This window comes from Manacus vitellinus, unplaced genomic scaffold (genome assembly GCF_001715985.3).
Source record: "Manacus vitellinus isolate BGI_N305 unplaced genomic scaffold, ASM171598v3 scaffold_16_pilon, whole genome shotgun sequence".
Lineage (NCBI taxonomy): Eukaryota > Metazoa > Chordata > Aves > Passeriformes > Pipridae > Manacus > Manacus vitellinus.
Window position 1 is genome coordinate 6,992,233 of NW_021939189.1, and position 27,155 is coordinate 7,019,387.

At 40.7% G+C, this 27,155-nt stretch overlaps 1 protein-coding gene across 10 annotated transcripts in view; it reads left to right on the forward strand.

Moving 5' to 3' along the window:
* AKAP13 (A-kinase anchoring protein 13) overlaps window positions 1-27,155 on the forward strand; it is a 186,842-nt gene that overhangs the window by 139,825 nt on the left and 19,862 nt on the right. For 6 of the 10 annotated variants that reach the window (XM_018069671.2, XM_018069674.2, XM_018069675.2 and 3 more), the window contains 8 exons: window positions 20-366; window positions 3,490-3,543; window positions 6,213-6,275; window positions 8,405-8,582; window positions 9,851-9,959; window positions 18,143-18,185; window positions 19,356-19,461; window positions 24,693-24,864. In XM_018069671.2, coding sequence (XP_017925160.2) covers window positions 20-366; window positions 3,490-3,543; window positions 6,213-6,275; window positions 8,405-8,582; window positions 9,851-9,959; window positions 18,143-18,185; window positions 19,356-19,461; window positions 24,693-24,864 — 1,072 coding nt within the window. The remainder of the gene's footprint in view (window positions 1-19; window positions 367-3,489; window positions 3,544-6,212; window positions 6,276-8,404; window positions 8,583-9,850; window positions 9,960-18,142; window positions 18,186-19,355; window positions 19,462-24,692; window positions 24,865-27,155) is intronic. The other 4 variants (XM_018069679.2, XM_018069680.2, XM_018069673.2 and 1 more) reach the window with 3 other exon arrangements.

A 27,155-nucleotide genomic window follows, 5' to 3' on the forward strand; every position in this document is an offset into this window, starting at 1 on the left:
TAATTCTTCTTGCCTACAGCAGCCTGAAGAGGAGCAGTCTGCATGTGATGTCACCAGCTCCAGTTCCTCTGCAGATGACACCATGTCCCTGGAGAGGAACTCATCCCTGGGCAGCGACACATCCCTTCCCTTCCCACCGACTGTTAACTTTGCCCAGCCCAAGGACAGGCACAGCCTGGATGGCAGCTGCACCAACATGGTGGCCTCTGAGGGAGGAGAGAAGGAAGAGGAGCTGGACAGTATCACAGATGTGCCCACCCATTCCTCTGTCTTACGCAACTCCATGCGGCCACTGTCTCCTTTCCGTCGGCACAGCTGGGGGCCAGGGAAGAATGCCACCAACGAAGCAGAAATAAACCAGAGGAGGTGAGTGTAGAGCTGCTTTGATTTACTTTACACCCATTCATGTACATTTATTTGAGCTTTAGGCTTGGCATGATAAAACAGAAGAGTGCGGACATCGCTTCTGATTATTTCTTTTTCACTCCAAGGGTTGAAGACAATCTCCTAACATATGTTTGTTCGTTTTTCTTAAATTAACTTTCAGGGTTCAGGGTTAAAGTACTTAATATCTACAGTATGCTTAAGCTTTTCAGAGTAAATGGAATTACCTTGGGAAAGGTTTTACATTAGAACTGTCATCACCCCTTTCTATATGAAGGGCTTTGCTAAGGGAATTATTGGAGTGTTAAATCTTGTTGATCACAAAATAAACATGGCCATTATTGCTCTGATTGTATTAAGACATAGCACAGGCTTTTAGAAATGGTGTGGAGGCTCTTCATAGAGGTGAGGTGGGTCATCCCTGTTTCACAGAATTGGTTCCACCTCAGTCTGTCTTGGACAGTAAGTCCACTTAACTCATCACCAATGCCCCTGGTGGTGTCCGAGAAGATTCAAAAGAGTAGTTTTCCCAGTAGTTCTTTCAGAAGATGCAAGAGGGAGAGGTATAACAGCCACGTGAGTGTGTAAATTCTGGTGCCAAGTGACTGGGGGAGAAAAATTTGCTCAGTCCCCCTTCTCAGTGGGGAAGATGAAGTAAAGGAAGATGCAGACCGAGAAGCAGTAATTGGTGTAAGGTTCCCTGCTATGCTCTGTTCAGCATCAGGGCTGCTGGACACTTGGGGTCAAACCCTGCATGTTCTGAATCCAGTGGAGGTTTGGCCAGTGTTTTTAATGTGTTTAAATGCTTTCAGAGCATTAAAACTGAGTTGTTTTAGGAGGGCCAGGTTCCTCCCTGCAGCTCACTGAGGCTGCAGGCCCCGGCATGCAGTGCAGTGCCACTGTCTTGTCTGCCTGCTGCCGTCCTCATGGCCTCAGGTCTGCTCTTAACAGAAAGAGAGTCTTTGCATTTGGTGATGGATGGCATTAAATTAAAACTGGCCACTCACAACTGTTTCCTGGTAAATTTTTACTGACCTGTTTGGATAATCCAGGGAGAGGCAGCAGCCTCCCATCAGGAATGTGTGCATTCTTTTTACACATTAGGAGCAGTGGGTGTCAGTAAGGGAATATTGTATACCCTTCAGGTTTTAAAGTCAAGGTTGAAAAACATTCAGGACCCTCTGAGTAACATAGGATGAAAGATTTATTATTATTGTTTTCTACCACTGTCACCTTTTTTTGGGCTTCATTCTTGGTACTCAGGTAATATTTACATAAATTAAGTAATACTTGTCTTTTTAAAGCTACAAAAGAGTCAACATATGACATACGTGCAGGTTTATGACAGAATGAATCCATAAGCTTTTAAACTCATTTGAAGAGATTTATTTTTAAGTGTAGGACTTGTTGCATAAGGATTTCTGGGGGTAATAAACTGCATAGCTGGCAGTCACTGCTAACACTGAACAGATGGGGTTAAATTCTGCTCAGATTTGGAGGCTGTTTCTGATAAGGGAAAATACATTCATTGTAAATGTAAGAAAATATGAGTAAAAGGAACAGTAAGTGTTCTCTTATGTTCTCAGATACAGCTGTGGCTACATAAGGATAGCTGTCACATAGGTTAATTAAAAAAGAAAAGATGGGTGGATCTATGGTGCTGATTTGGTTTCTGTTTGGTTTTATGCTTCTGTTAGAAAGGAGTTTGGATTATTTGGTTTGTTATTTTCTTGTTTTCCTTGTTCTTTTCACATGAGGCTGTTGTGATGTTGAGTCTCTGGTGGCTTAGTGAGCAACAACAAATACTGAGGAAGTGAAGCACAAAGAAGTGACTTTCATAGAAATCAGTTAAATTTGGAGTGTTTCCTTATTCATTTATTTCATATGCAGTAGATACTTTTTCATTTAATGGGAAAAAAGCCTTATTTGTAACTTGCCTTTTGCAAATCTTTAAAGTGAAGTAACGTAGAGCACAAGCCTTAGCTAAGGTTTGTCCTGCTGATGTGCTGGATCTGTGCTGCTCCCAGCACCTGCCACACTCTCTCCCCTCCCATGGGCACCCATGGCACTTCTATGCTCTGTAGGTGAGCAGGGTGCACTCACTAAATGGGCAGAAATTAACCAAATAAAGTGTAATTGCCACCAAAACCAGACCAAGGATTAGAACTGGGCTGTGGAGCCAGGAGGAGGTGTCTGTCACTGATGGTGACAGACTGCACCATCAACTGAACTCTAAGAAGTGCCTTCTGTCCCAGGAAAGGACTTGCAGCCTGGTCCAGCCCCCATCCACACCAAAACCAGTCTTTCCCCTTATGACGAATATGTAGCTAAGTCAAGCTTAAATAGAGCTCCTGATACAGGACCCAAAAAACCTACAGGAAAAAATCAGTCTTTTTTAGGATTTGGCCTTTTCCACTGTTCATGTTACCTGTTGTAAGAGGAACAAGCGTAAAAGTTTGTTCACAGAAAAGATCTGAAAAAAAGGTAATAATCTTAAATGAAATGTGAAAAGATGCTCAGTTCCCCTCCACTTCCCCTCTCTCCTCAAATGAACTTCACAGATAATCCTCATGTCTACATTTTGCTATTAAAAACACAAAGAAAACCAACAAGGTTGCCACAAAAGGATGTTCATCCTTCAGTTAATTCCTGAAATTCATAGGGGATTTGAAATGCCTGTCTTTCAACAATGCTGCAGTGTGTTTAATGTTCCGGCCGAGGGACGAAACGCCGCTGTTTTCCACTGGTGGATTAAGCACTGCAGAACTGGAACTGGTGTTAATCACTGTTGCTAACAGCTTCTGTCAAAGAGGTTGGCCTTATCTAAACTTTAAACTGACCTGGCTTTGGCAGCAGCAAAGTTGCAATATGGTCAATACCTGTGCAACCTTCTCTCTGTACAAAATGCAACAACCGAAACCCGGATTTATTTGTAATAGAGAGGAGGAACACAGAGACTCATTACTTCCTTTAGTATTTCATTTTGTGTTTTCCCTGTATGTCCATTCCCTCTGTTTGTGTGTCAGGGATATTAATCCCTTAGCTACCATTTGTTCATTTTTTTTCCATTCAAGCTGCTGACCACTCTCCATGATTCATTTTCAGTTCAATGCGAGTTCTGGGGGATGGTATAAAGAAGCCTCCCATTCATAGGAGAAGGTACAAAGCCAACTAATGTAACTAACTGTTTTGCCTTTGTATGTCTACTAACTCCATATTCTCATGTTAGTAAACCCGTAGTACCTCTGGAAGTGTTGGCATTAGAGGTGTGCATCCCGCTTGGCTGCTTTCCCTCTCCAGTCTGACCCAGGGCAGTTTTTCTGCCCCACAGAGCACATGCCCAAGCCATTTTCTCCAGGATGATATGTTAATAACTTGGAGAAGTCTCAGATATCATTTAGTTGGCCTTTGCTGTGTGTAAGATTTGGAGCTGTGTTAAAATGATTGTTTACCTGGGAGCGTGTGTGTGATTTAGATTTAAAGCACATCAGGGACTCCTGGCAAGACTTGCAGAAGGGGCACGTGGGGAGGGAATGGATCAGACGCAATCTCACATTTAGAGAACACTGCAGATCTGCAGCTAGTTGAACTAAATGGCTTTAATTTTGCTGGTTTTATGTTTTTTATAATCATCTTCCTAAAAAAATAGGTAGTAAGGTGTGTTTTTCTCTTTATTTCCATGTGTTTTTCTTCTCTATAGCAAACTTTCATGTTTTTTCAGATCCTCTTTCATGAGGAAAATGCAGATAGGCATTTTCACTCGCGTAACCTTTGTGTTGTCTATTAATATATAAAACAGGGCACTTAATTTTTGACACAGCAGATGTGTACTGACCACACTTAGACATTTTAGGCTAAAGAAAATATAGCAGTTTAACCTCTCCTCTTCGGTGGTACAACCCCTTCTCATCTCCCACAGCCTGCTACCTCTCCTCCTGTGGCAGGTTAACTCAGTATTTCCCTTCCCTTGAAATGGATGGCGTGATGTGTGTGCAAACAAACTACCACATTTCCACATGTGAAGATGTTACAGTGATACTATGACCAAAAAAATCCCTGTGCCTTATCATGCGTCAGCATAAATGAAGCCCTACGAGCAGTACTGTACAGTTCAGGAGAGAACTCTTAAAAAAGAACACGCTTTTTTATTTCTAAGAAGCCACTCTATTTGCATCAAGTGTGTTCTGGAGGAAGCCGTGCAGTGCTCGTCTTCTCAGCTCATGCAAATGAACATCTCTTTATCGGTCATCTCTTATGGCTTCTCTGTAGGAACCCTGTCAGTTTTTAGGGTCAAAATAACTTGAAACACTGAGTTTACATGTAGAATGGAGACAATGTTTCAGATAGGCAACCTAAAATCCCTAGTCTTATCTGAAATGTGTGGCAGTTCTTTCATAAGCACCCTCTCTCTTTTTCTGGCCTCCCAACCATTTTGATATCATCCTCTCTAACCCCACTTGCAGAGCAGCAGCCTGAAACAGATTCCAACAGTTTATGCTCTCCCACAAGGCTGATGTAGGTAACAGCTCGTCCCCCTTCCCTAAGTTATCTTCTGCAGAGGCGTTTTTTATGCTCTGCATTGATCTTGTTTGTTTTTTATAGTGTTGCCAACAGATTGTGGGTGGCTCCCCAGCAGGGCTGTGATTCTGCAAGAGTGCTTTCCACAGCCCTTGCCAAAAGCTCTCTTTCCTTCTTTGGGATCTTACACCACCTTCAAACTTCCTCCTGCATAAATATGGCTCCTCTTCTTCCCTCCCTCTGCTCTTCTCTTCCCTGCAGTTTTAGCACTTGGGTGTATCCTCACCCAATTAACATCTTTTATAAAACAGGTAGCAGTTATTTTCCTGTTATTATCCTGTTCTGGAGCAAAGCGTTCTCTGGCCATGTCCTCTCCTTGCATGGATCACAGGCCAGGGGCTGGGAGCAGGACTTGTGCAGTGCTGCTCTGGCAGATCTGTGCTGATGCAAAATTCCCTTCAGACGATGTATGTTTCCTGGACAGCTTTTCCAGGATTTAGGGATCATTTATATGTCATAGCTGACAGGAAGATGAATTTCTCTGTGTCTACAAAACCTGCAATTGGGCCATGAGCTGACAGAGAAAAAATAACAAAAGCAGTGTTTAAAATAACAACTAAAATATTTGCATACTGTATTTGCATTTCTTATGTCTTTCATGATGCAACTTTGAGACTCTTTTGGGGCATGGGAGCTGAAAGGTTTTCTAGTCAGAAACACTCTTGATTTAATCCCAAGTTAATAGTAAGACAAGCCTGTTTTTTCCTTCCAGCCTCTTTCAATGACTTGCTGTGCAGCATTTAAGAATGGTCTCTCTCTCCTTATTTTTCCCAAGCGTAGCCTGAGGTTGTTAATACTTCTCTGGAGGGGACTTAAACTATTAAATATCTATAAGGGATTCTTTTTCTGATTTGAGGATGAGAGTTACCAGAAAAATACTAATCATTACTAACACAATGGCTGTGTGTGATTACTTGTGCAGAATTGGCTTTGGTATGTTTCAGTCATGTTTTTCCCAAAGAACTTCACTCTCCACGAGGAGTGGTTTCTCCAGTACATTGTACACCAATGGGATTGGTTTGGGGGAAGCATGGGCTGTCCTGCTACCTGTGTTGTGGTAACCTCGGGCATTTGGGGCACTGCGGTGTGTTTGTGCAGCCAGGCATATGCTACTGCATTATTTCTGAGTTGGTTGGTCGGGATTTTTTTTCAAGATATGTAAAAGTGAGAGTCTTTTACCATTCCCCTGTTCCATAACAATCCAATAATCACTGCCCTTTTCCTTTCTTTGCCTCTTTTGATGTTCCTAGTTTGAGCTGGTGTCCCTCAGGCGTACAGTACCTTGCCATGGGTCCTGACTTTACTTGTAGAAGGTATGGTATGAATAAATGTGCAGCAGCAAAGGAGCACTGCAAGCACCCTGTTGTCAGCTTTTCGTGCATCCCACCGCTGCTCTGGCTGAAGCGTGCACGTGTTTGTTTGCTTGGTCTGCTTTTTCAGCCATTAGTCTTGGGAATGGATCTTCTGAGCTGGGGTGCAGGTGAAGGTGGTGGCTGCTTTTCACTGGCCTCCAGCGTTAAAGAAGCTGCACTGTTGGGTTGAGCTGCTCTGCTCCGTGATGACTTTAAGCCGTGTTTTTTCCACAGCAATGATCATAATGATAATTGTGTCAGCCAGAGAATCAGAACAAGATTAAATATGATTCAACACTGCTCTGTTCCAGATAAATCTCTTAAAGGATTTAAGTTCATACAGACTTATTCTTTGTAAATTGAAAGATCTGGTTTTTTCTTCAAAGAGGCTAATCATGTAAAACCCTCTGTGAAAAATCAATCTGATCACCTCAGATGAAAATTTCCCAGGCATTTAAAGATTGCATCTTCTGCAGAAAGTCCCAGAGTTGAGATTGGTGTTTGCAGGTCACCTCTTTACACATAATATTGCTTGGAAACCAGTCCCCCAGATTTTATAGCTTTTTTGCATTTTCTCTGGCTATTCTTGCTGGTTGTGGGTAGAACAGTTGAACTCTTTTTCTGAAGAGTAGATATTGAGAAAAATCTGTCCTTCCTATTACAGATTTAATTACATATGGTCTATATACTCCAATCAGCAAATTACAGAACAGTATCACCCACTGATAACTATTTCATGGGGTAATATTTGCAGCTTTTAGCTGGTTTTGTCACAAGTACATAATTTTTTTCTGCACCGTGTACCATCACTGTTACCACCTTGGAATGTAAGAAAAAATATTCTTCTGCTCTAAATAATCAGTAGAAATGGGACTGATTTCTCTCTACAGGTGTTTTAGAATAAACTTTTTAGTGCCTGCTATAAATACACGTTGATGAGTTGCAATCTTCTTAAAGCAGATTAAATTATGAATGCTTCAACCAGCCTTTTTTTCTCATTAATTACCATGAAAAAAATCTTTTGAATATACCAAATCTTCTTATTCAATGTTTATTGCAATTTTTGCTTTCAAGGTGCATATTTATCAGCCACTTAATGCTTCTAAGGGACTCCAGAACATTAATCACTACTCTGCAAGTCTACCTGAATTTAAAACTACTCTGGTTGTTTAAATCATCTGTACAGTCTGGAGTGTGTTTTCCCTTTCATTTGTTTACATGTCAGCTTGTTGACCACTTAGATGTCATGATTAGCCTCAGATTGGGATATAAATCCAAGGTAGACCTTGGAGGACTTCGTGAGTATCAAATCAAACATCAGCAATGGAATTGTGCTCGTGTACTGGGAGGTGAATCTGTGAAGCTTGCACATGATCCCACAGTGGCATTTCAGTGGGTTTGTTGATGCTCAGGCCTGAAGAGCATGAGGGTCAGAAGCAGAATATTAGGTCAAGATTTATCAGATTAAATAGTCCCAGGTGAAAGAGGGGGTGACAACATTTATTGAATTCAAGAAAAAGACAACAGAAAAGGTAGAAAAGAAACCAGCTTTGGCAGAAAGAAGGACATTATCAGTGCCAAAACTTTGTGCAGTGGCAAGCTTTAAAATAGATTCAGTGGCTGCAGAGATGAATGTTACAGCAACTGATGTGGCTACTGGGAGGGGTGTTGGTCCAGGACAGGCAGCACCGTGCTATACAAGGTAGTTTAATTTGGGTGACTTTATTCCAAGGGAGAGCACAGTAAAAAGCTAGGAAAAAAAAAAAGTGGAAATACCAAAATCATTAGAAGGGGTGTTTCTGGATTTTCCTGTGCACCACTCAAGAAGAATAGGAAAAAAACAGTAGGAAAGGCTATTGACCAGGAGTTTGAATGGTCATTCAAGCAACTACTGTGTCTCATTAGAGGCACAAAGGTGCTGTGGTTTGCTCTGAAGAAAATAGAAGTAACATGTTGAACAGTAACATCTGCATTTCCCTGCACAGTTAAGTTAGTGACTGCCGTGTGTTTTACACGTGAAGGTGCTCTGTGCTGAAAGACACTGGTCTCCAGGAGTTTGTCAGCATCTAACCTCTGTGCTTTCTCTTTAGTTACAGCCTAGAAGGCCTTGCTGGAGACTCTGGTGAGAACAAGAAGCCCTCTACAAACTTGGAGGCTTCTTCCCTGAGCTCCAAAGACCTCAGGCGGAGTCCACTTGCCAGCAATCAGTGTGGGTCACTGGTCCTGCTCACTGAAGAGCAAGGAGAAATCAGAGACTATGGTCACCAGGTAAAACTGTCCAGCTATTGTTAGATGTCAGCAAAATGCTGCATCAGCATTTTAAAAGCAATTTTCCCAAGTGACAGTCTCACAAAAGCTTCCACCCTATATGTGTATGTGTGTGTATATATATATATATAAAATTAAAAATCTTCCATCTTTAACATGGAGGAATCTCCATCTGTGTTAAGTTTGCTGTTTGGTTCTTTGGGACAACATGGTTGATGGGCAAAGTCTTAGGATGAGAACAAGAAACCTCCCAGTTTTCTTCCACCAATTGTGTGAGTAATTATGGAAAAGTTATTTAATTTTTAGCATGGATATAGTGATTCTATCAATCAAAGGTGTTGATTGAATGAAAAATTGCTTCTGCAATTAATGCTTATGCTGCCTTTTGCAGTCCTGAAATACACACATACCAAGTATTGATTTATCTGCTAAAGTTTCCAGGTTTATTTTTGTATCATAGGAGGAAAATAAAGTTTTTTTCTTTCATAGGTTTAATCAGAATAAAAAGTTTCATTAAAGAAAAATGGTAATTGCATATTAAGAAAATATGAAGTAACCTCTCTGGAACAGAAGTCTCTGATAGCTGTTAAGGACAGATGAGCCACAATATTATGAGACTCCCTGTTAATTGTTATTAAAGAAGTAATTATTCTTTTAAATACTATAAATACCCTGGATTTTTGAGTTGGAACTTTCAGCCATAGTATTTTCTGGGTTCATGTCAGAATCATTAACCATCCAGTCTGTTTGCCTGATAAAGTCACTGCTGTACATCAAGGCAGTAAACGGGTCTTACAGGATCTGGCCTGTCGAGCTGTAATGTCACAACTCTCACGTCTTCTTTTGCTTTGGGGAATGGCATTTTTGAGGTACGCACTGCTAAGCATCAGATTTCTTTTACCATGTTGAACCACAGTAAAGTTACTCCGAGGAGTTGGAGTCACAGTAATTTCAGTGGCTGTCAGACAGTTAACAATATGTGTCTTGTAATATCTTGCAAGAAAATCAAGGAGCCAGAGTCTCTCTCTGTTGCATAATTAGTTGTCTTACACTTAAAAGACAAAACAAAATGCTGCATTTCACCTGTGCAACACTGATTACATTTTTCGTGGTACTTGACTTTCTCACCTATTATCTTATTGTGGGATTGTTTAAATTTTTCAAAGTGAGAATTTCAGTAAACGTGAACACTGAACTGGGATCTGAAATTGGGATGGTTCTGTTGTTCTTTATATAATTACTCAGTGTGGTTCTTTTCTGTCCTGCAGGCGCGTCAGACATCGCAGCCACAAGGATTTAATTTCTGTTCTTCTGCTGCTTCATCTCCACTGACCAAATCCATGTCTCTAATGTCAATTAGCAAACCAGTGCTCGACAGTGAGTAACACAGTTTTCCCTTATCCATGCTGTCATCTGTATTATTGAGTATATCCTGCTACCTTCCCAAGGCAGAATGTGCTAGTAGCTGCTCTCGCTCTCCTATATTATGTGAAATATATGTTTCACTGCTGAATGGAATTGTGGGTGGAAAGGCAGAACTCAGTCAGTTTAGTTTAGTTTTTCCCAGTATATCCTTAGTATTTCTTTGTGTTAGGTTTCTTTTGGTTTTTTTTCTTAAATTAAACTATTGGTACAAATTGAGTTTGTTATTTTAAAAAAAAAAAGGATTTAATTTTACATCCTTTCAGAATTTCTTCCATTGATGTCAGGCAAATTCCACGTGATATCTTATTTCCCTGCATCTAGATTTTTGAAAGTTGATGCGTGGAAACTTGAGAATCCATGTCTTGGTCTCTTTGGGTAGTTTGTTGCTATTTATTTTGAATTAAATATTTTGGAGCAGTTGGGTGTAATTTATTGAATCTCATTCCTGAAGAAAATAATAAAACATGATTCTATGAAATTTTCCAGTTTAGCTTAATTGAAGTGATAACAAGTACTCAATTTTGCAACTTGACTGAATTGATTCTTTCAGCTGAAAAAGTCATTCAGAAGGCTGCAGCTGGATGTGCTTAGAAAGGGCTGAGTTACACATGTTTTCGTTTTATTAATTGCCAGCCAGAAACCAAACTGACATCTTAGCTCACGTCTTGTCAATTAGTGATGGTCTCTGATCTTTCCTCTTGATTAACATGCTTCTTCCTTGCAAAGCTGAACAAGGCAAAGGTGCTTTAAGAAAGGCGTTTTATTCACGGAGCAGGCTTGCTGGAGGAAGCTCACAGGGATTATGCTTTGTAGGAGACATTTTTAAATTCTTCACCATGATTATTCCGTGATTAATAAGAATGTGGCCTAGCGGATGTGTCCCCCAGCAACGGTAACCAAAACATGGGCAGCTCTGTCCCGCCCAAGGCCGGATCCTGCCTTCCCGCTCCCCTCCCTGGGTGAAGGCCTTCATTGTTGTTTTTTGGAGAAGCCAATTTATTGGCATTGCACCCAACCGCTGACCAGACACCATAAATAGCCCTGTTTGCTCCCCAAAAACGTGGTGTTGGTGGCTGAGGGAGCCTGGACGGCTGAGGTTTGTCCCCCTCTCCCTGGACACTTTCCTTCAGACCCACAGTGGGGGTTTATGACAGTGGAGAATTTGTGCCTCCGTCTTGGAATTGGACAACTTGCTGCCTTTTTGCTCCTCTCTGTCCTATGACCTACGTTAAAAATGCCATTGAGGCCTGAGAGCTGGTGGTAGGCAGCTTTGATTATTCCATCTTCTGGAGCCAGCCTAGGCACCATGGTCCCATGGAGACAGAAGGGGAAGAGAAGATGTAGTAAGCTCTCCAGAGGGGCTGTGGAAGAAATAGCAGGATTAATCTTCTGCTTTCAGGAGGCAGATGTCTGTGAGTTTGGGATGCTGAGCTTAAAAATTACAAACACTCCTGTGGGCTTTATTTTCTCAGTCATTAATTTGTGATTCCTCAGAAGAGCCTCATTTTTATAGGAACGTGGTTTTGAAAATCAATGCGTTTGAGGGGTTGATGTAAGCATCCGAAAGGAATAATCATTTGAAAATTCAGATCATGGGTTCTCATCCCAGTCCTGACTCTTTCCTGACTTCAGAAACTTCAGTAATTCGCCCAGAGAAGCTGGGGATGCCACATCTCTGGATGTGTTCAAAGCCAGGCTGGATGGGGCTTTGAGCAACCCAGTCCAGTGGAAGATGCCCCTGGCCATGGCAGGGGGATTGGATCTTTAAGGTCCCTTCCAACCCAAACCAGTCTATGATTCTATGATTTTACTTCATTCTTCCTCAGTCACTTTGAAAGAAGAATAGTGTTGCTTGAATTGTGACCATATGACAGGTGAAGTAGCTTTAGTGCCTTTAGAAGGTCTCAGTGTATAAACTTCCTTGTATCACTGGGGTTTGACATTCCTGTTACTTCAGCAGAACACTTCAGAGTTGTGCAAGAGTAAAAATTGATTTCATGGAAATAATTTTGCATAATTTTGTGGTAGGTGTTAAAAAAGTAAAAAACCCCAAACATCTGATCCCTGCAACTGTGTCTGAATGAGAAGATAACAACGTGCTTTGCACAAAAACTTTAAAAACTAAATCCAAATTAATAATACATGGAGGAATTTCTCTTATTTTTACCATTTATTGTCACATGTGCTGAGGCAGGAGCAGTTTCCAAGACTGTATTTCTATCCCACACTCCCATCTGATTTCTCAGATGTTCCAAGAGCTGTTGTGGCCATTCACAACTGTTAATCCTTCAGCATTTTATAGAGGGAGGTCACAAGAGCTGTTGGCTGGAGTGCTCGGAAGAATGGTTTCGGCCTTGGAATAGCAAATTTCCAGTGTGGAGCACTGTTATAAAGCCAGGAATTGCTATAAATAAAACCACTGAAATGGAAGTAGAACTGTGCTGGAGAAGGTGGTTCAATTTACAGTAAAGTATTATTGTTCATCTTGACTTTTAGTCTAAATAGACAGTAGACTACAGAAGAAAAAGCAGTGTTGCCTAATCATGTTCTTCAGGTCTGGGACACTAAAACAACTCCTTTGAAAGGCAGTCTAAACAAAATTAATGCATCAGTCTTACTAAGAATTCTTCAATTTAAATGCCTTATATTGAGTCCCTCTAGGGTTGTTCTGCTTATGTTGGAAAAGTGTGCACATTCTAGTCAAATTACCTCTGGACCATTGGCATTTATGATTAATGGCTGAAGGAAAATTTCTGGGGAGTTTGCTTTGCATTGCTTGCATTGCATTGGATATTCCTCGGACAATTTTTTTTATATTCTGAATTCAGTATTGGCGTATGATATCAGCAATGCAAAAAATTCTCATTGTGTGTGGCTGAAAGGACATGTTTTATTCAAAGAGAGCAATAATTGCTTCTTCTGTCTCTTGGAAGTTTAATGCTGATAAAGTCTTTAACCTGTTTTCCCTGTTGTGCAAGTGAATTGATTTATCTGTGGAATGACTTAAAAGTGACTGAATATATGCACTGAAGATGTTTAATGTAGATGCTTAAGTAGGACCCTTAGGTCAGACCTGTCTCAGGGGCAGAGTTTCTCCAACGCTGTCCCAGTCATCTTTCCCAAGGACACACTGATGCCCCATGTCAGTGATGTGTATCCAGCAATCAGGTCACAGCTGAGAGGTTTCCACCTGTGCTGGTATGAAGAAAAGGTTTGGAAAATACAGCCCTTGGGAATTCCACTTTCAGTGAAGAGTGACAATCTGGCTCCTGCATCTCTTTTTGGAGAAGAGTGTACTTAAAAAGAATTGTTGCAAAGCTGCTGCTGTGCAAGGTTTTCCTCTTAAAAATAAATTGTGGGAGATTTGATGTCACAGACTGATTGCTGAGTTTGGCACTGTGTTTGGTAGGCATCTTTCACACATGGACAGAAGAGGATGCAGAGGAGCTTTTCTCATGTTTAGGCAGTTTCTTTAAAAAAGGGCTGTGAGTTTTAGAAGGTGGCAGAAGAGATGGTTGTTTCTTCTGTTTTATTTTGGAAGAAAAGAGAGGAAGCTTAAGTGTCTCCTCTTCAAATTTGGAAATTTTGAAGGGTGTAACATTATCAAAATTTGAGGATTTTTTTTTTTAGAGATAGAAGTGGCAAGAACCTTCCCAGTTAGATTATGTCAGCACTTCAGATAAACTATCCTTGCTAATGTCTGGCAACTTTGCTGTGTTGTTCTAATTTGATTCCCTGGCAGTTCTTTCAGTGAAGCTGATGCCCCTTGTCCAGAGACCCACTTTACTGCTGGTATTCTGTTTGGGAAAATAACTGTTTGCATATAAGTCTTCATTAAGAGGTCCTATAAAAAAAGATACCAGCAAAAATAGGGAAAGCCTTGAACCTCAAGCTATGCATGCAGTGAGACCTGCGTCCTCTGAAACCTGCACCTTATGGAGTTTGCATGTTCTCAATTCTTTGTTTCTTGTGCCTTTTCTGGAGCCAGCTGCTTTGCAGACGTTTCCTTTGCTTTCGTTTTAGTTTGCTTTGGCCGCTTTCCTCTCCTTTTTATTATTAAATGCATTTTCAAGCATGCTCTAATGTCTGCTGTTAACCCACTTCTCAGCCCAGGGCCGGACTCGACCATCGAGACGAATCTCCTTCTCCTTCAGCATCTCTCCACTCATTCCTAAGTCTAAAACTCTCTTTTCTATTGGCTCTTCTTCCAGTGATGATGAGGAGGAGTTGGATAGTAAGTAATCGTTTTCTGTGCGTTGCAGCCATTATGGGTGGAAACAAAGGGAAATCTGATTTTCTGCTTTAGACCTTGGAATTTCACCTTGCAAACACTGAACTAACCTTTCCATTGTGTGATGTCTAACAGCATTATCTTAGTCCTGTATCTGAATACTAGCTAATGGCAGAATAAAAGGATTATAATCCAAAGAATCTTGTACATCAGCACCATCATGTCTCATCCGGTTAGTTTTGGTCTGTATCCAAGTGGCAAATATCACCTGCCACTCTGACCAGCAATGTAATCTTTACCTTTTTATTAAAACTAAAAGAACTTGCCTTGAGCTTGTTACAGGGCATGAAGTTAGCAGCAGAGGTAGGTCCTTGCCCTTCCTGGGTAAGAGTGAGTACATTGCTCAGTGAAAGAGAAGTGGAGTGAAGCCCTGATTATTAAATTCTGAAAATCTTGGTGGCAACTTCACAGTTCCCCTCCTAAGCAAAAAGCACACATTGCAGTCAAACACCTTAAATCCTCAACGTGTTCATATCTAGGTCCTGATATTATTATCAGAGTAGTTTTGTGGGAAATGGGCAAGAGTGATCCGGTAGCTTTTTTTTCCTCCTGCGAACTGTTACTAAAAGAAACCCAACTGAGGCTGAAGACTGATAATTAAAAATGTTTCCTATTTCTTAAGCATGTTTTATTAGACTGTTGAAATAAACCAGACACATTCCTTGTGTCCATACTGGAATGGGGGGAAATTGCTTTCCCATCCAACACATTTTTGGTTGCTTCCTGAATTTAAAACAATCTCCAACACCACAATCTAAAACACCATTCGTGTTGTAGGTATCTAAGTTCTCCTCCTTTCCATTCCTAGTCTTCCCTGTGGGTTTGTCCCTTCCTTAAGGAAGTCCTGTGCCCAGGTGTGGGATTACTGACTTCCATATTTAAGCTTCTTCATCTTTGCTCTGTTCTTCTCTTCTGCCTTTAACAAAACGCAAAATTCGTAGTCCCCACAAAGTGAACTGTAAACATGCAACTGTGCATCAGTGTGATGCTCCACAGTAAAAAGTACCCTCAGCTAAACTTTCTGGTCAATTTGGAATTTTTTTGTTTGTTAGGTTTTTTTATTTGTTTGGGTTTTTTGGTTTTGTTTTTTTGTTTGTTTTGTTTTTTTGGGGGAGTTTTGTTCTTCTGGGGGTTTGTTGGGTTTTTTTGTGTATGTGTGGGTTTGGGTTATTTTTTATTACTTTATTTAGTTTTGTTTGTTTGTTTTAAGCATCCAACCCATTTAGTAATATTTAATAGGTTAGGGTATGACAATTTTAGGGGATATTTATGTTAGCCAGTATTTGCCTTCTCTTCTCCAACAGTGCTCCTGCTAATGATGATAATTTAAAATAACATCAGATATTGTCTCAAACAAAAATGTTGGTCTCTTTATATGTGTTTTATTTCCTCATATTTGAGGGTGCTTTGGTGACTTTATATAAAGGTTAGTTTAACCACAGCTATTCATAAGACAGTGGGCAGTGGGCATTTTTCATGTAGTATTCCCAGATCAGTTTGTTTTTTCACATCTTCAGGATTCATTTCTCATAAAAGGACAGATGTGTTAACATTGAGATTGCACTTGCATTTCAGTTACTGCTCCTCAACCTCTCCATGCCTGTTTTTGTCTAGAGTGTGGAGGATTAGTTGCAGTTTTTGTGATGATATGGTATATTTAAGACTTGGATTTCAGGTGACTGGATAATTATTATGGAGCCTTTGTATTTCTTGACTCATGAAAGTTAAATTATAGAATTTGGGGTCTGGTTTGCAACATCCTAATACAGTCACTGCTTTCTGCATAACAGATTTTGATAAATTATTTCAAGTCCAGCTACCATATGAAATAATTTTGGTGGGTGATGCTTAAAAGGTGTTCACATAAATATGCCAAAATTTGGCTGCTAGCCCAGATTCATTGGACATAAATAGCAGTTCTGGCTTTTGGGAAAAAAAAAAAAACAAAACACCCTTTTTTTTTTTTGTGGGTTGTGAGGTTGGTTTTAGCATTTCAGTTTTGATCCTGGTTGTGACAGGAAACAAAAAAGTTGTGAAAATAAATTTTCCTTCCCCTCTTATACTTCAGAACCAAACCTGAAGATGAGGAGATGTGTGCTTTTCTGGGCTTGTCTTCATGGGTTTTATAGCTTGCAGCAGCATTGATTATCTGATGTTATATTATAACCTAAGATATAAAATAATAAACAGGCCTTGATTTTTGTCTGGACCCACTTTGCCTGCCTGAATAAAAAATCCTCCATTTTCATGATAAAACACTAATGTAATAAAAGATAAATGATACATAATTGAAGTTCCCATGCAACATACTTTCTCCAGGTGCTGAAAACCAGTCACAAATATCAAACTATTACAGCTCTTGGTTCAGCATTTTTCATATTTCTTATGTTAATTGCAAAGAAACAAAAAGGTTTGTGAAATACTTAAATCCAGTCAAACTGATTAATTGATTTAAAAAAAAAGAAAATACTAAGGGGGCTTAACTCAGGTTAAAAGCAAACCAGAACTGAAATGTGAACCAGAGTCGCTGAAGCTTTAGCCAAGGATTTTGGAGTCTGTAAATTACTTGTGTGATATTAGTAGGTGCCTAGGTAGTGGATATTATATAAAAATATAACATCCCCTATTGGAAATTAAATAGTAGACTTCATTTTGTATATGTTACAGTATTACTAACTTTGATGTATTTGGGATAGATCATTAAAGAGGTGAAAGATTTTGCAAGGAAAACATTAACACAGATCGCCAAGCAGGGACTGGGTAATGGGGTATGCCTGTATTTTAGTTTCTCAATATGAAGAAATGATATTTCTGTCTGTGCTGGCACTTGAATGGGTGGTTAGAAAATCGGTATTTAAAGCATAATATTGTATGCACAGTTTTTCCTAATGCACTTACTGCTTTTGGATAAAGGACCATCTTTGCCTCTGATGGCAAGTAGCTCTTTTGCATTCACCCTTAGCATTATGTTAACAGAATTTGAACCAAAATACTATTTCCTTACAGTATATATGCAGAAGCCTAATAAGGTGACAGTCATGCTGCTTCTTGAACTTCAGAAAGGGCTGCAAACAGGGCTTGTATGAGGGTTTTTCGGAGTCCTGGCAGGCCCCGTTGCTCCAGAGAAGCCCTGTGTCCTGGATCATTTCAGTGTTCTTCGATGGTTCTGGTAAATGGTGTCAGCTCCCAGATCTGCTCCAAATGCATTGTGCAAGCAGGTTTCTTGTGGTATAAAGAGAATTGGTGCCGTTGGCAGGGCTTCAGCTTCATGTTGAAATTCAGCCTTTCCTCAAGCGGTGTTTTGTGATGAAGCCCCAGGCTGGTAACGTTTTGTGGAAAACAGAATAAGGCTTCCCTTGTTTCCCTTATTCTTTATGAAGTGCTTCAGGATTTTGATGGGAAAATGAACTATAATTTTATCAAGCAGAAAAGTTTTATGCATGAAACCCGGATGTGTTGTACAATGGATTCTTTCTAGTGGTGTGTAAATAAAGGCATTGTGGCAGAATCATTCTCATTTATACCTATTGTCATTGAATTGGCAGTTCTGATTCAGACAGCCTGATTTACCAGCAAGTTTAACAGTTGCACGGCCTTTGCTTAATAGCTGAAGACTGATAAAAATACTAAACAGGCTTTCACCTCAGCATCTAATTTGAGAGCAGCTAAGGATACAGGGAACAGGCTTTATCCCGAGCACATGAAATCTATTCTAAACACTCACTTCTGAAAAGCATTTCCCTTTCCTCTTGAACCGTCCAAATACGCAAACTGTGTTTTGTAAGATCAGTGGGCTAAGATTGCAGTCTAACATGTCACCCCCCACCCCTCCGATCTTTTCCAGGTACGCAGTCGTTCGGCGGCTCCACGGGCTCCTCAGTTCAGAGGTACAGTATTCTGGGGGTACCACTCTCTTCTGATGGGGCTCCTGCACTGGGCTCTGCTTTGGACACCCAAAAGCCTTCCTGGCACCGGTGCACTCCAGCTGAAATCAGAAGTTGCCAGATTTGTGAACATCAATCTCGTGTGTCTAAAGGCTGAAGAATATTTTAGGTCATAGAATGTGAAAGTCTGTTCTAGGTCTCATTTCTAACAAGGCTTTGTGTTTATTCATAGCTAATAACTTCAGATTATCTATTGTCGCACGACATCAGTTTACCCCGAGTTATATTTTACACTGAAAGTAGTTCTTCCTCCCTGCGGCTAATTCAGTCTGTATCTCTGTTACAAAGGCCAAAACAATCGTGTTTTCGTACGTTACTTTTCATCCTTGCAAGTTGTGCAGACGAGATAATTTTCCTGGTGTCTTTAAAAAAAGTGCTTCCCCAGAGGAAGGATGTTTGTGGCACCAAGGGAGCTGGGTGTCTGGTCTCTGTGGCTCTCATGGCTTCAGCTTTATTTCACGACTGGGAGGCTTTTCTCCTCTACTTGCTGCTATTTTCTCCTCCTTGATTTAATTTATATTTCTGTTGTTCTGCTTTTGGTTTGTGTTGTACTTCCTATTGATAGACTGTGTCCTTTAATGCAATAGTAGTTTCCTTATTCTTCCACCGTAGCTGAAGTCATAAGCTTGTGCACATAAAAACTGGCAAAAAATAACTGGCATCCTAAAAATGCCTAAATTAATCCATATAACCATTGTTGCTTATTACTTAGTATTGGTATTCTCATTTCTCAGGGGAGGCTTTGCAGGCAGTGTGGTTTCTGTTAAAGGCACTCACTGCCTTTTCAGAGTTCATTAGATGCCTTTCTCTGGAAGGAGATTGCTCTTTAAAGTATCAATGGTTTCTGGTTATTTGACCAGGGGAGCAGCAGAGGGTGCTATGTCAAGGCCTGCTTAAAAACAGATATGAGGATTCCTTGAAATTTAACTCAAAGCAACTGGATTGGCATTTTGTCTTCACTTTTCCTTCTCTGGTACAACACCATAAAGCAACCTTTGACCCTGTTGGCTAATAAATGCATTTTTCCTTTAAAAAAAAAAATCTATCCATTTAATAGATGCTTTGGGAAATGAAAAAAAAATAAAAGCAACCCTTTTTCTTTTTTGATTCTAGCATATCTGAAGAGAGCAGCAGTGTCCCCGCTGGCAAAGGTGTAACGAAAGTCAGTCGCACCTTCAGCTACCTCAGGAATAAAATGTCCAGCAGCAAGAAGAGCAAAGTAAGTGCTTCTTGTGATTTATGCAGCCACAAAATGCCCATAGGCAGCAGGGATGAGTTCTGTATTTCAGTTCTATGTTTCCATAGGGTAGTATTTAAGTCTTTGCCCAACTTTCTCTTCTTTACTTTTTTTACTTCCTTTCTGTCTTTTGTGAGGAGAGGATTGTCTGTGTTGTAACAGGGACTAGCTACATGGGAAATCTTAGCACCCCAAAACTGAGCCCTAGGACACACTCTGGGAACTCAACTGGTGGCTGGTCACTAGTGGTGTTCTCCAGGGCTCAGTTTGGGGGCCGGTCCTGTTTAACATCCTTATTGATGATCTGGACATGGGGATTGAGTGCACTGTACCTGCAGTAAGAGGATATGAGGAAATGGCCTTAAACTGAGTCAGGGAAGATTCAGCTTAGATATTAGAAAAAAAAATTTCACTGTTAGAGTGGTCAGGCATTGGGATAGATTGCCCACAGTGGTGGATTTGGCACTGAGTGATGTGGTTTAGGAGGGTTACTGTGGTAGTACTGGGTTGATGGTTGGACTGGATGATCTTGAAGGTCTCTTCCAACCTTGAAGACTCAACAATTCTTTGATTCTTTGTTTTCACTCTTTTCTCCACAAAATGAAGCTTCATTTATTATAGAGAATAGATTGTGTTCTGACATGAGTTATGGCTTTGAAGTGATTGATGAGTTTAATTTTTACAGAACCCGAGAGGTTTTTAATAAAATGAGGACAGGAGCTGTAAGAAAGGACTGGCTGCCGAAGGCTGTAGTAGGTTTTCATTTTATTTTTACTTTTGCCACAAAGTTTCTGTGCACTGCAAGAGACATTGCTCAAGCAGTGACCTTTGGTGATGGCAAATATTTATATTTTCACCTTTCTTCCATCCTTGAAACCCTGGGATTTAATTTGCTGAAAGATAAGTGCTGCTCAACACAGCTGAATTTCCTGGGAACCATACTGGTTACAGAAATAATTCCATTAGTGCTAGATACTTCACACAAACATGCAGTTGTTGCCTTAGATTGTCCCCTTAAGTTTAATATATGTTTGGGGGGGGGGGTTGGCTTGGTTGGATATTTTTTAATTGAATCTCATGTCTTTATTTGTCTGACAGAAGGTCAGAGCACCTTACCTCTCCATGGGCAGTATGTATTGTATCATTAGGTGATGTGTAGCTAATATGTTGGTAAATACTGTTGGAAGGCCCCCCGAGAAGTGTAATTACACACAGTTCCTCTTTAGGGATCTGCCTTTAAAGATGCAAAGCCACGAGTGCCCGTGGCTCAGAGCTCCTGCTGAGCAGCTTTAAGACAATGCTGTTCCCTGCTGCAGAGTACAATGCCAAACCCCAAATCTTCTTACATAGAAACCTCTGTTGCAAACACCAGTGAGAAGTTCAGGAGCATTTTGCACAGACTGTGAACAAGACTGAAAATTCATTAACTGGTTCTTGCTCTTCAGATGCATAATCTCTAAAGCAAGAACTAGAGAGAAAGATAAGAGATCTGGTTGAAATACATAAGAAAATACAACAGAATTGCTTTGAGAAATTTGCTCTCCTTTTGTTAAGTAAGTGTAGGCCAATTTCACTAATGTCATGATTGCGTCTGAAAGTGTTGATAAAGAATTGCTCCAAAATCCCCACAATAAGACACACTACAGAAATTGCAGCTGATAATCAATTCTGATATTTTTACTAATTAAAAAACCAGGATATCATTCAAATTACAGTTTCGTCTCTACTTACAGTGGAATGTTTGCATGACATGCTTTTTGGGGGCTCCAACCTAACAAAACACCTTACATTTTTAGGCTCCAACCTAAAAATCCTAATGATTTTTTTTTTTTACCAAAAAATCCTTGGGAACACTGATTTCTCAGCAACATTATGACTGAGGAAAACTGGTAAGCATTAAAAAGAAAAACAACAAACCTTTAAAGAGGAAGTTTGACAGGAAGTTGGTTTCTGCTGCTGTCGGGGCTGTCAGGAGGGAGGGACGCTTTGCTTCAGCTTCTTTCCAGCTGAGTTTTACTTATCTCCAAACCTGCACTGTTTTACAGTTCATTCTAAGATGAACTGTAAAATAAAGCACCCCTGAGCCTACTAATGGCTACAGCTCTTTTGGAAAATCATGTAAACAGTTACGTAAAAAAACCCTTAAAAATAAAGAGGTGTTTGGAGCATTAACTGTAGGGGATACTGATAGAAGTCTGGCATGTATTTGGTGTTATTCGGGGATTAGCAGTGAATCTCTTGCCATTAGCAACGTGCCCTGATTCACATTCATGAAGTCTAAAACAGGCTCTATTTCTGTCAATTCAGGAAAAAAAGAAAAACTTCATTTTTTTCCCTTCTGGTAGAGGGTTTCTAAGAAATGATGACAATTAGCATGAGTAATTTCTCTTTTTCCTTGCCTTGCGCAGTAATAAGGCAGTGCTATACCACCAACAGCATTTCAGTGTATATAGTAGGAGTTGTAAGTGTCTGAAAGGATTAGGAGACAGGGAGTATTCCTGATGTGTAGAGCAGGAGGAGCGCAAACACACCAAACCTTTCTGTTTGGGTATCTTCTGCAGCATTTTATTTGCTGAAGTACTGCATAGCAACACTGAGGTATGTTAAAATTCGCTTTATTTCTATCCCAAACATCACAGAGTGTTTGATTTACTACCCTCTACCTTTTAAATGGGTGGTCTCGTGGTGACTTGTGACTTCTAAAAGATTAATCACATCCTTTTCTGCCCTGTGTATTTTTTTTTTCCTTCTCTTTAGCAGTGGCAGCTAGGGTAGGGCAAGATGAAAGCAACAGCAAAGTAGCTAAAATCATCTTCAAGGAAGTTAGCAGCAATCGTCCCGCCCTCCCCCTTTTGCTCAACTGCTCTGTGCCTGCCATCCCCCCAGCTGGCCTTGCCAGCAGCTCCCGCCTGTCAGGATGGGCTAGTGCTGGTGGGGAGCAGCGCTCCTGCCCCCCGGGGGAAGGATGTCGATAAAATGGAATAGGTTTGCAGAAGTACCTCAGATAACAGTGAAGCTGGTAGGACTTAAGCACTGGGAGGTAAGAGCTTCGTGGTTCTTTGGGGGAGGGATCGGCTGCTGCAGATCTGTTCCTTTGAGTCTGCGGTACCTGTCGTGTCTGTTCCTGCACGTCGGTTCAGCCGCAGAGCCGGGCTTCAAATCTTGCTGGCAGCTCCAATAGCTCAGGAAAATGGCCTTGTTTTTTTACAATCCTTTTTAAAAATAAAGTTCCAGTAACTGTCATAGGAAAAAAGCTGAAAAAAAAAAAATCTCATTTTGAGACCTTGTCCTTCAGTGGAGTGGCTGGCAGCCTGTGCATAGTGTGCTGTTTCCTCCTTGAAAGTGGTGCACCCATTTCCTGTTTTTTTCTGGGGTCGTTCAGCTTTAATTAAAATGTTTCTTACAGTAATTTTCATGAAGGCAGGGTATTATTCCAGACTTCAGAATTACTGGGCTTTGCAGTAGACATCAGGTAGGTTTAAAGTATAGGATGGGAAATCTCCTTTCATCATGAGAGTCACAAGATTTGCCCTGGGCTTAGAGTGATCTTTTCTCCTGGAGCTTCACAAGACTTGGCAATAGAGCAAAACTCCAGGCATCGGCTTAATACCATCAGCCAAGGCCTAAACTGCAGTTTAATTTCTTGAATCCTGCCAGGCTGGACATGGTTAAAGGTGGGCAGGTCAGTAGATGGAGGATGGGACTGTGGAGATTTCTGTGGGGTGGTGAGCCAAGCTGATGGCTCAGAGGAGGCGGAGATATGATGCAACACAGATGCAACACAGACTCTTCCTGGCAGGTTTTCTGCTTCAGACAGGATTGTTCCATATGGTAATGCTCCTAGTTTTGCTTATTTGCAGAACAAAATAGCATTTGGGGCCAGTAAATAGACTTTTTGTTTATGACACTTTACAGGGAGAGACTCCGACACTGGGCATTTTGCCTGGGAAGTGTTGGGAGAAGAGAGTCCTTAGGCTGAGTTACTCATTATTTGAGTGTGTCATCAAAAGCTCAACAGTTTCCCTGCGGGTGACTGCAGAGCTCAATACCTCTTTTAACCACTTCATGGCAGTTGCTCACATGGGCTGCTCTGCAGCTCTCTGATATTCAGGCTGTGACAATATTAGGCAGACGACACATAGCATATAAATAACAAAATGCAAAGATAAGCTCACAGAAGCCTTTACCAATTTCTGGTTAAGCTTCTCTTTCAGATGCCAGGAAATCCACAGTAACAGTTAACAGAACTGCAGCTGAATCTTATGGTAAACATGTTATAGGTTGGTGCACAGAAAGACAAGGAGTCACTGTAATTCAAATTTGGAGTTTTTCTGTGGAGTTTCCTTTAAAAATTGTTTGGAAGAATTCCAAATCCATGAAAGGCTGCAGGGGAAAATGTTTCAAATTTTTAGTATTTAGTATTTTCTATCTAAGGTAGCGATAGAAAAGTAAGCAGAAACTCTGCTAAAAGTTGGATAAGGTGGCTGTGCTTGTCATCTTTCCAAAGCTGAGTAGCCCAGAGGCTGAACTGTGGCTTGTGCTTTGTGAAGATGAGAGTATCTTTTATGGTGTTGCTGTTGTTCCTCTGCCTTTCTATGGTGCCATATGTCAAGAATGTAAAAGATCCATTTTCCCAAAAAGCTTCACATGATTACCTGGGGTTGCATGTAACTATTGAAGAAGTTGCTAGTTGGAAGGAAAACAGAGGTGGAAATATTCCGGCAGTGAGGCTGTACAGGCACTGAGGAAGAGCTTGTGTTCTCCATTAAAAATGCAGTTGCAAATCTCAAGCTTTACAGGTTGGCCTTAAAAATTAACTGTGTTGAAAATTTGACACACACTGCATGTAGTGTTTGTATTGAACATAATTCACTGAAAGCACCGAAGAGGCTGATGAGAGCCCAGAAGAAGAAAAGAGGTAAAGTCATTAAACCAACAAATATAAAACAGAGGTGAAAGAAAATAGCTTCCTTCAGAACAGACTGAGTTTCATATCTGCTGGTGAGACATCTGTGAGTCAGTAGTATGTAAATCCACATCCATGGGGGCTGTAAGGTGGTTTTTGTAAGGGAGAGGTGGGCAGACACATGACCATTGTTGAGGTGTGCACTGGTCGATATCGTCGCAGTGCCAAAGGCAAACACTGAGGAATTTGTAACTAGAGAATAGACCTCTGCAGAGTAACGAGGCTTTTGGTCATTTTCTCTCTGCAGGAAAAGGAGAAAGATAAAGAGAAGACTAAAGAGAAGGACAAAGATTCCAAGGAGAAGGAAAAAGATAAGAAGCAGTCAAATGGACATGCCTTCACTGCAACCACTGTTGTAGCCCAAGCAACCTGTTACCACTGTATGAAGCCTTTCAATAAGGATTCGTACCACTGTGCAAGTAAGTCAGGGGAGTTTTTCATTGAATCTGACATGGAAAATGTGAACCTTACGCCTTCTTTTCATTTTCCTTAAGGATGTAGGGTGGGAGGGAGACTTTGGAGATAGTGATTCATGGAGCAGCAGCATGTTACCTTGTGGAAACTGGACTGAAATGAGTCGTGGCTGCATGGAGGTGTCTTGCAACCTCATTCCAAGCTTGAGCTCAGCCATCACAGCATCCCACGGGGTTTTCTACCCCTCCTTGGGCTGTGTCAGTCAGCTGGAGAACTTTGTTTATTTCGGCTGAAAGTTATGGCTTGGGCCTGAGCTGCTTTGATAAGATGGACAAAGGACAGGGATAGCTGGCTTGGATCATGGCTTTTACTTCCAAAGGGAAAAAAAAGTCCCACTCATCTGTAGTGTATTGCTTTAGTTCTCTGAACTGCTTCGCTGAGCCGTTGGTCAGAACCACGTGGTACAGAAAGGAAATACTCACCCTCTTCTCCCTTTTTACAAGAAATTGCATCACAGGTCAAATGGCAGCTACCTGTGTGTGTGTGAGGTACGTGCACTACAGTCCAGGCAGGACAGGAAACACATCTGAGGGTTTCTGCCAGATTAGTGATTTTGTTCTCTTTTCTTATCACACAGTTTCTCATGCCTGTAGCTTGATAAGGTCAGCAGAGTTTGTGTGGTCGAGCCCAGAGTGCTGCCCAAAGCTGTAGAATAAGAAGACAAAAATGTCTTTTTCCCACTGCAGCTCAGGGCTCTTCTTTCCTCACTATTAGTAATTTTTTACTCCACTAGCCTAGAGATAAGTCAAAGCATTTATGGGAACTGCTCCCAGGCTGGAGTCCTCTGTTCCTCCTGGTAGAGGTGAGCAGGGGAAGGGGCAGCCAGCTGAATCCCAAATGGCAGTTCCGAGTTTCCTGGAAGAGATTTCAGCAAAGTTGTTTGCATGAAACACACTCTGTGTCAGCCTGATGGGAAATGGAAAACATCAACAGTTACAAGCTCTCAAATGCATTCTCTCCCTTTCCCCACTCAACTTTCTTTGGCTTCTGAAGCCACTTAGAAAGTCAAATATATCCCAATTTAATTTTCTCTATATTCTAATGAGTTAAAATAACCCAACAGTGTCATATGTTTTAGCATAAGTATTCTTTCCTTTTTTCCAAGATATGATGGAGAATTATTGTAACTGTTCTGCACTGGACAAGAAACCAATGCCATGAGGAAGGTTTGATGAGGGCCCAGGTTGAAATCTCACATCTGAGAGTGCTCCTTCCTCCTGTTGCATCTTAAAATCAACTATCAGATGCTTTGGAAATTGTGGATAACCAGCAACAGAGGCTCTGTTATTCCTGTGCTGTTGCAAACTAGTGAGCATCACTGCTCTTTCTTAATGCCTTTTAAAGCACTGGATTATTTTAAAACAATGTCTCAGCTTTTCAGTGATGCACCCCCCAGCTTCCTGAAACAGCTAGTCAATGCTAAAAGATTGAGAATACTGTGAAACAAATGGGCAAGCAAAAAAACCTAACTTTTAATAGCTTCCTGCCTGGTCTTTTTTTTTTTTTTTTACTATCAATAATGCAGAAAATAAGCTTTTGGGGGTTTTAATTATTAATACTAGTGATATAGAGGAGTTGGAGGAACTTCCTGCCTGCTGAAGAGTTGAATAGGTGAGATAAAGTCCCTGAAACCAGATTTTTCAATCTAAAAAATCCAGATATTGAATTACCAAATGATACATACTAAAGAGCTGCCTTCAGGCTTTCAAGGCCTGAAGTGTGAATTTAATGATTCTGAATTGTCTTGCTGCCTGTCTTTGTGCACCAGAAGCAGGTTCTGCCCCACTTCCTTGTTCGATCTGAAAAAATGATAGTGCTTGCGGGTTTCTGCAAGAACACGCAGGTTTCTTTGTTCTGTCTTTCTTGCACAGGAAACTGTGAGATGACAGAATAGGAACACCCTACAGCCTTACCCTTATCTCAGGGTCAAAATATCAGAATTACTGGCTTTTGTTAAGTAGGCCTAAATGTAAAAAATACTAGGAATGTTAGCACAAATTGTCATTCTGGACATGGAATGTTTTCCTTTCTTATTTTTTCAAGAAATAATTCTGAACTTTACGCTTACAGTGTAACTTACATCTAAAGTACAATTCATTATCTGTGTTAGTGTTTTCATGAATGAGTGGAAATAATTTTCTCTAAGCTACTGAATCTCATCTGAGAGCATTTGAGTTGTGATCTTTTATCTGCTGAAAGAGTTACAGCCTCAAACCCTATTATCAATTATTATGGA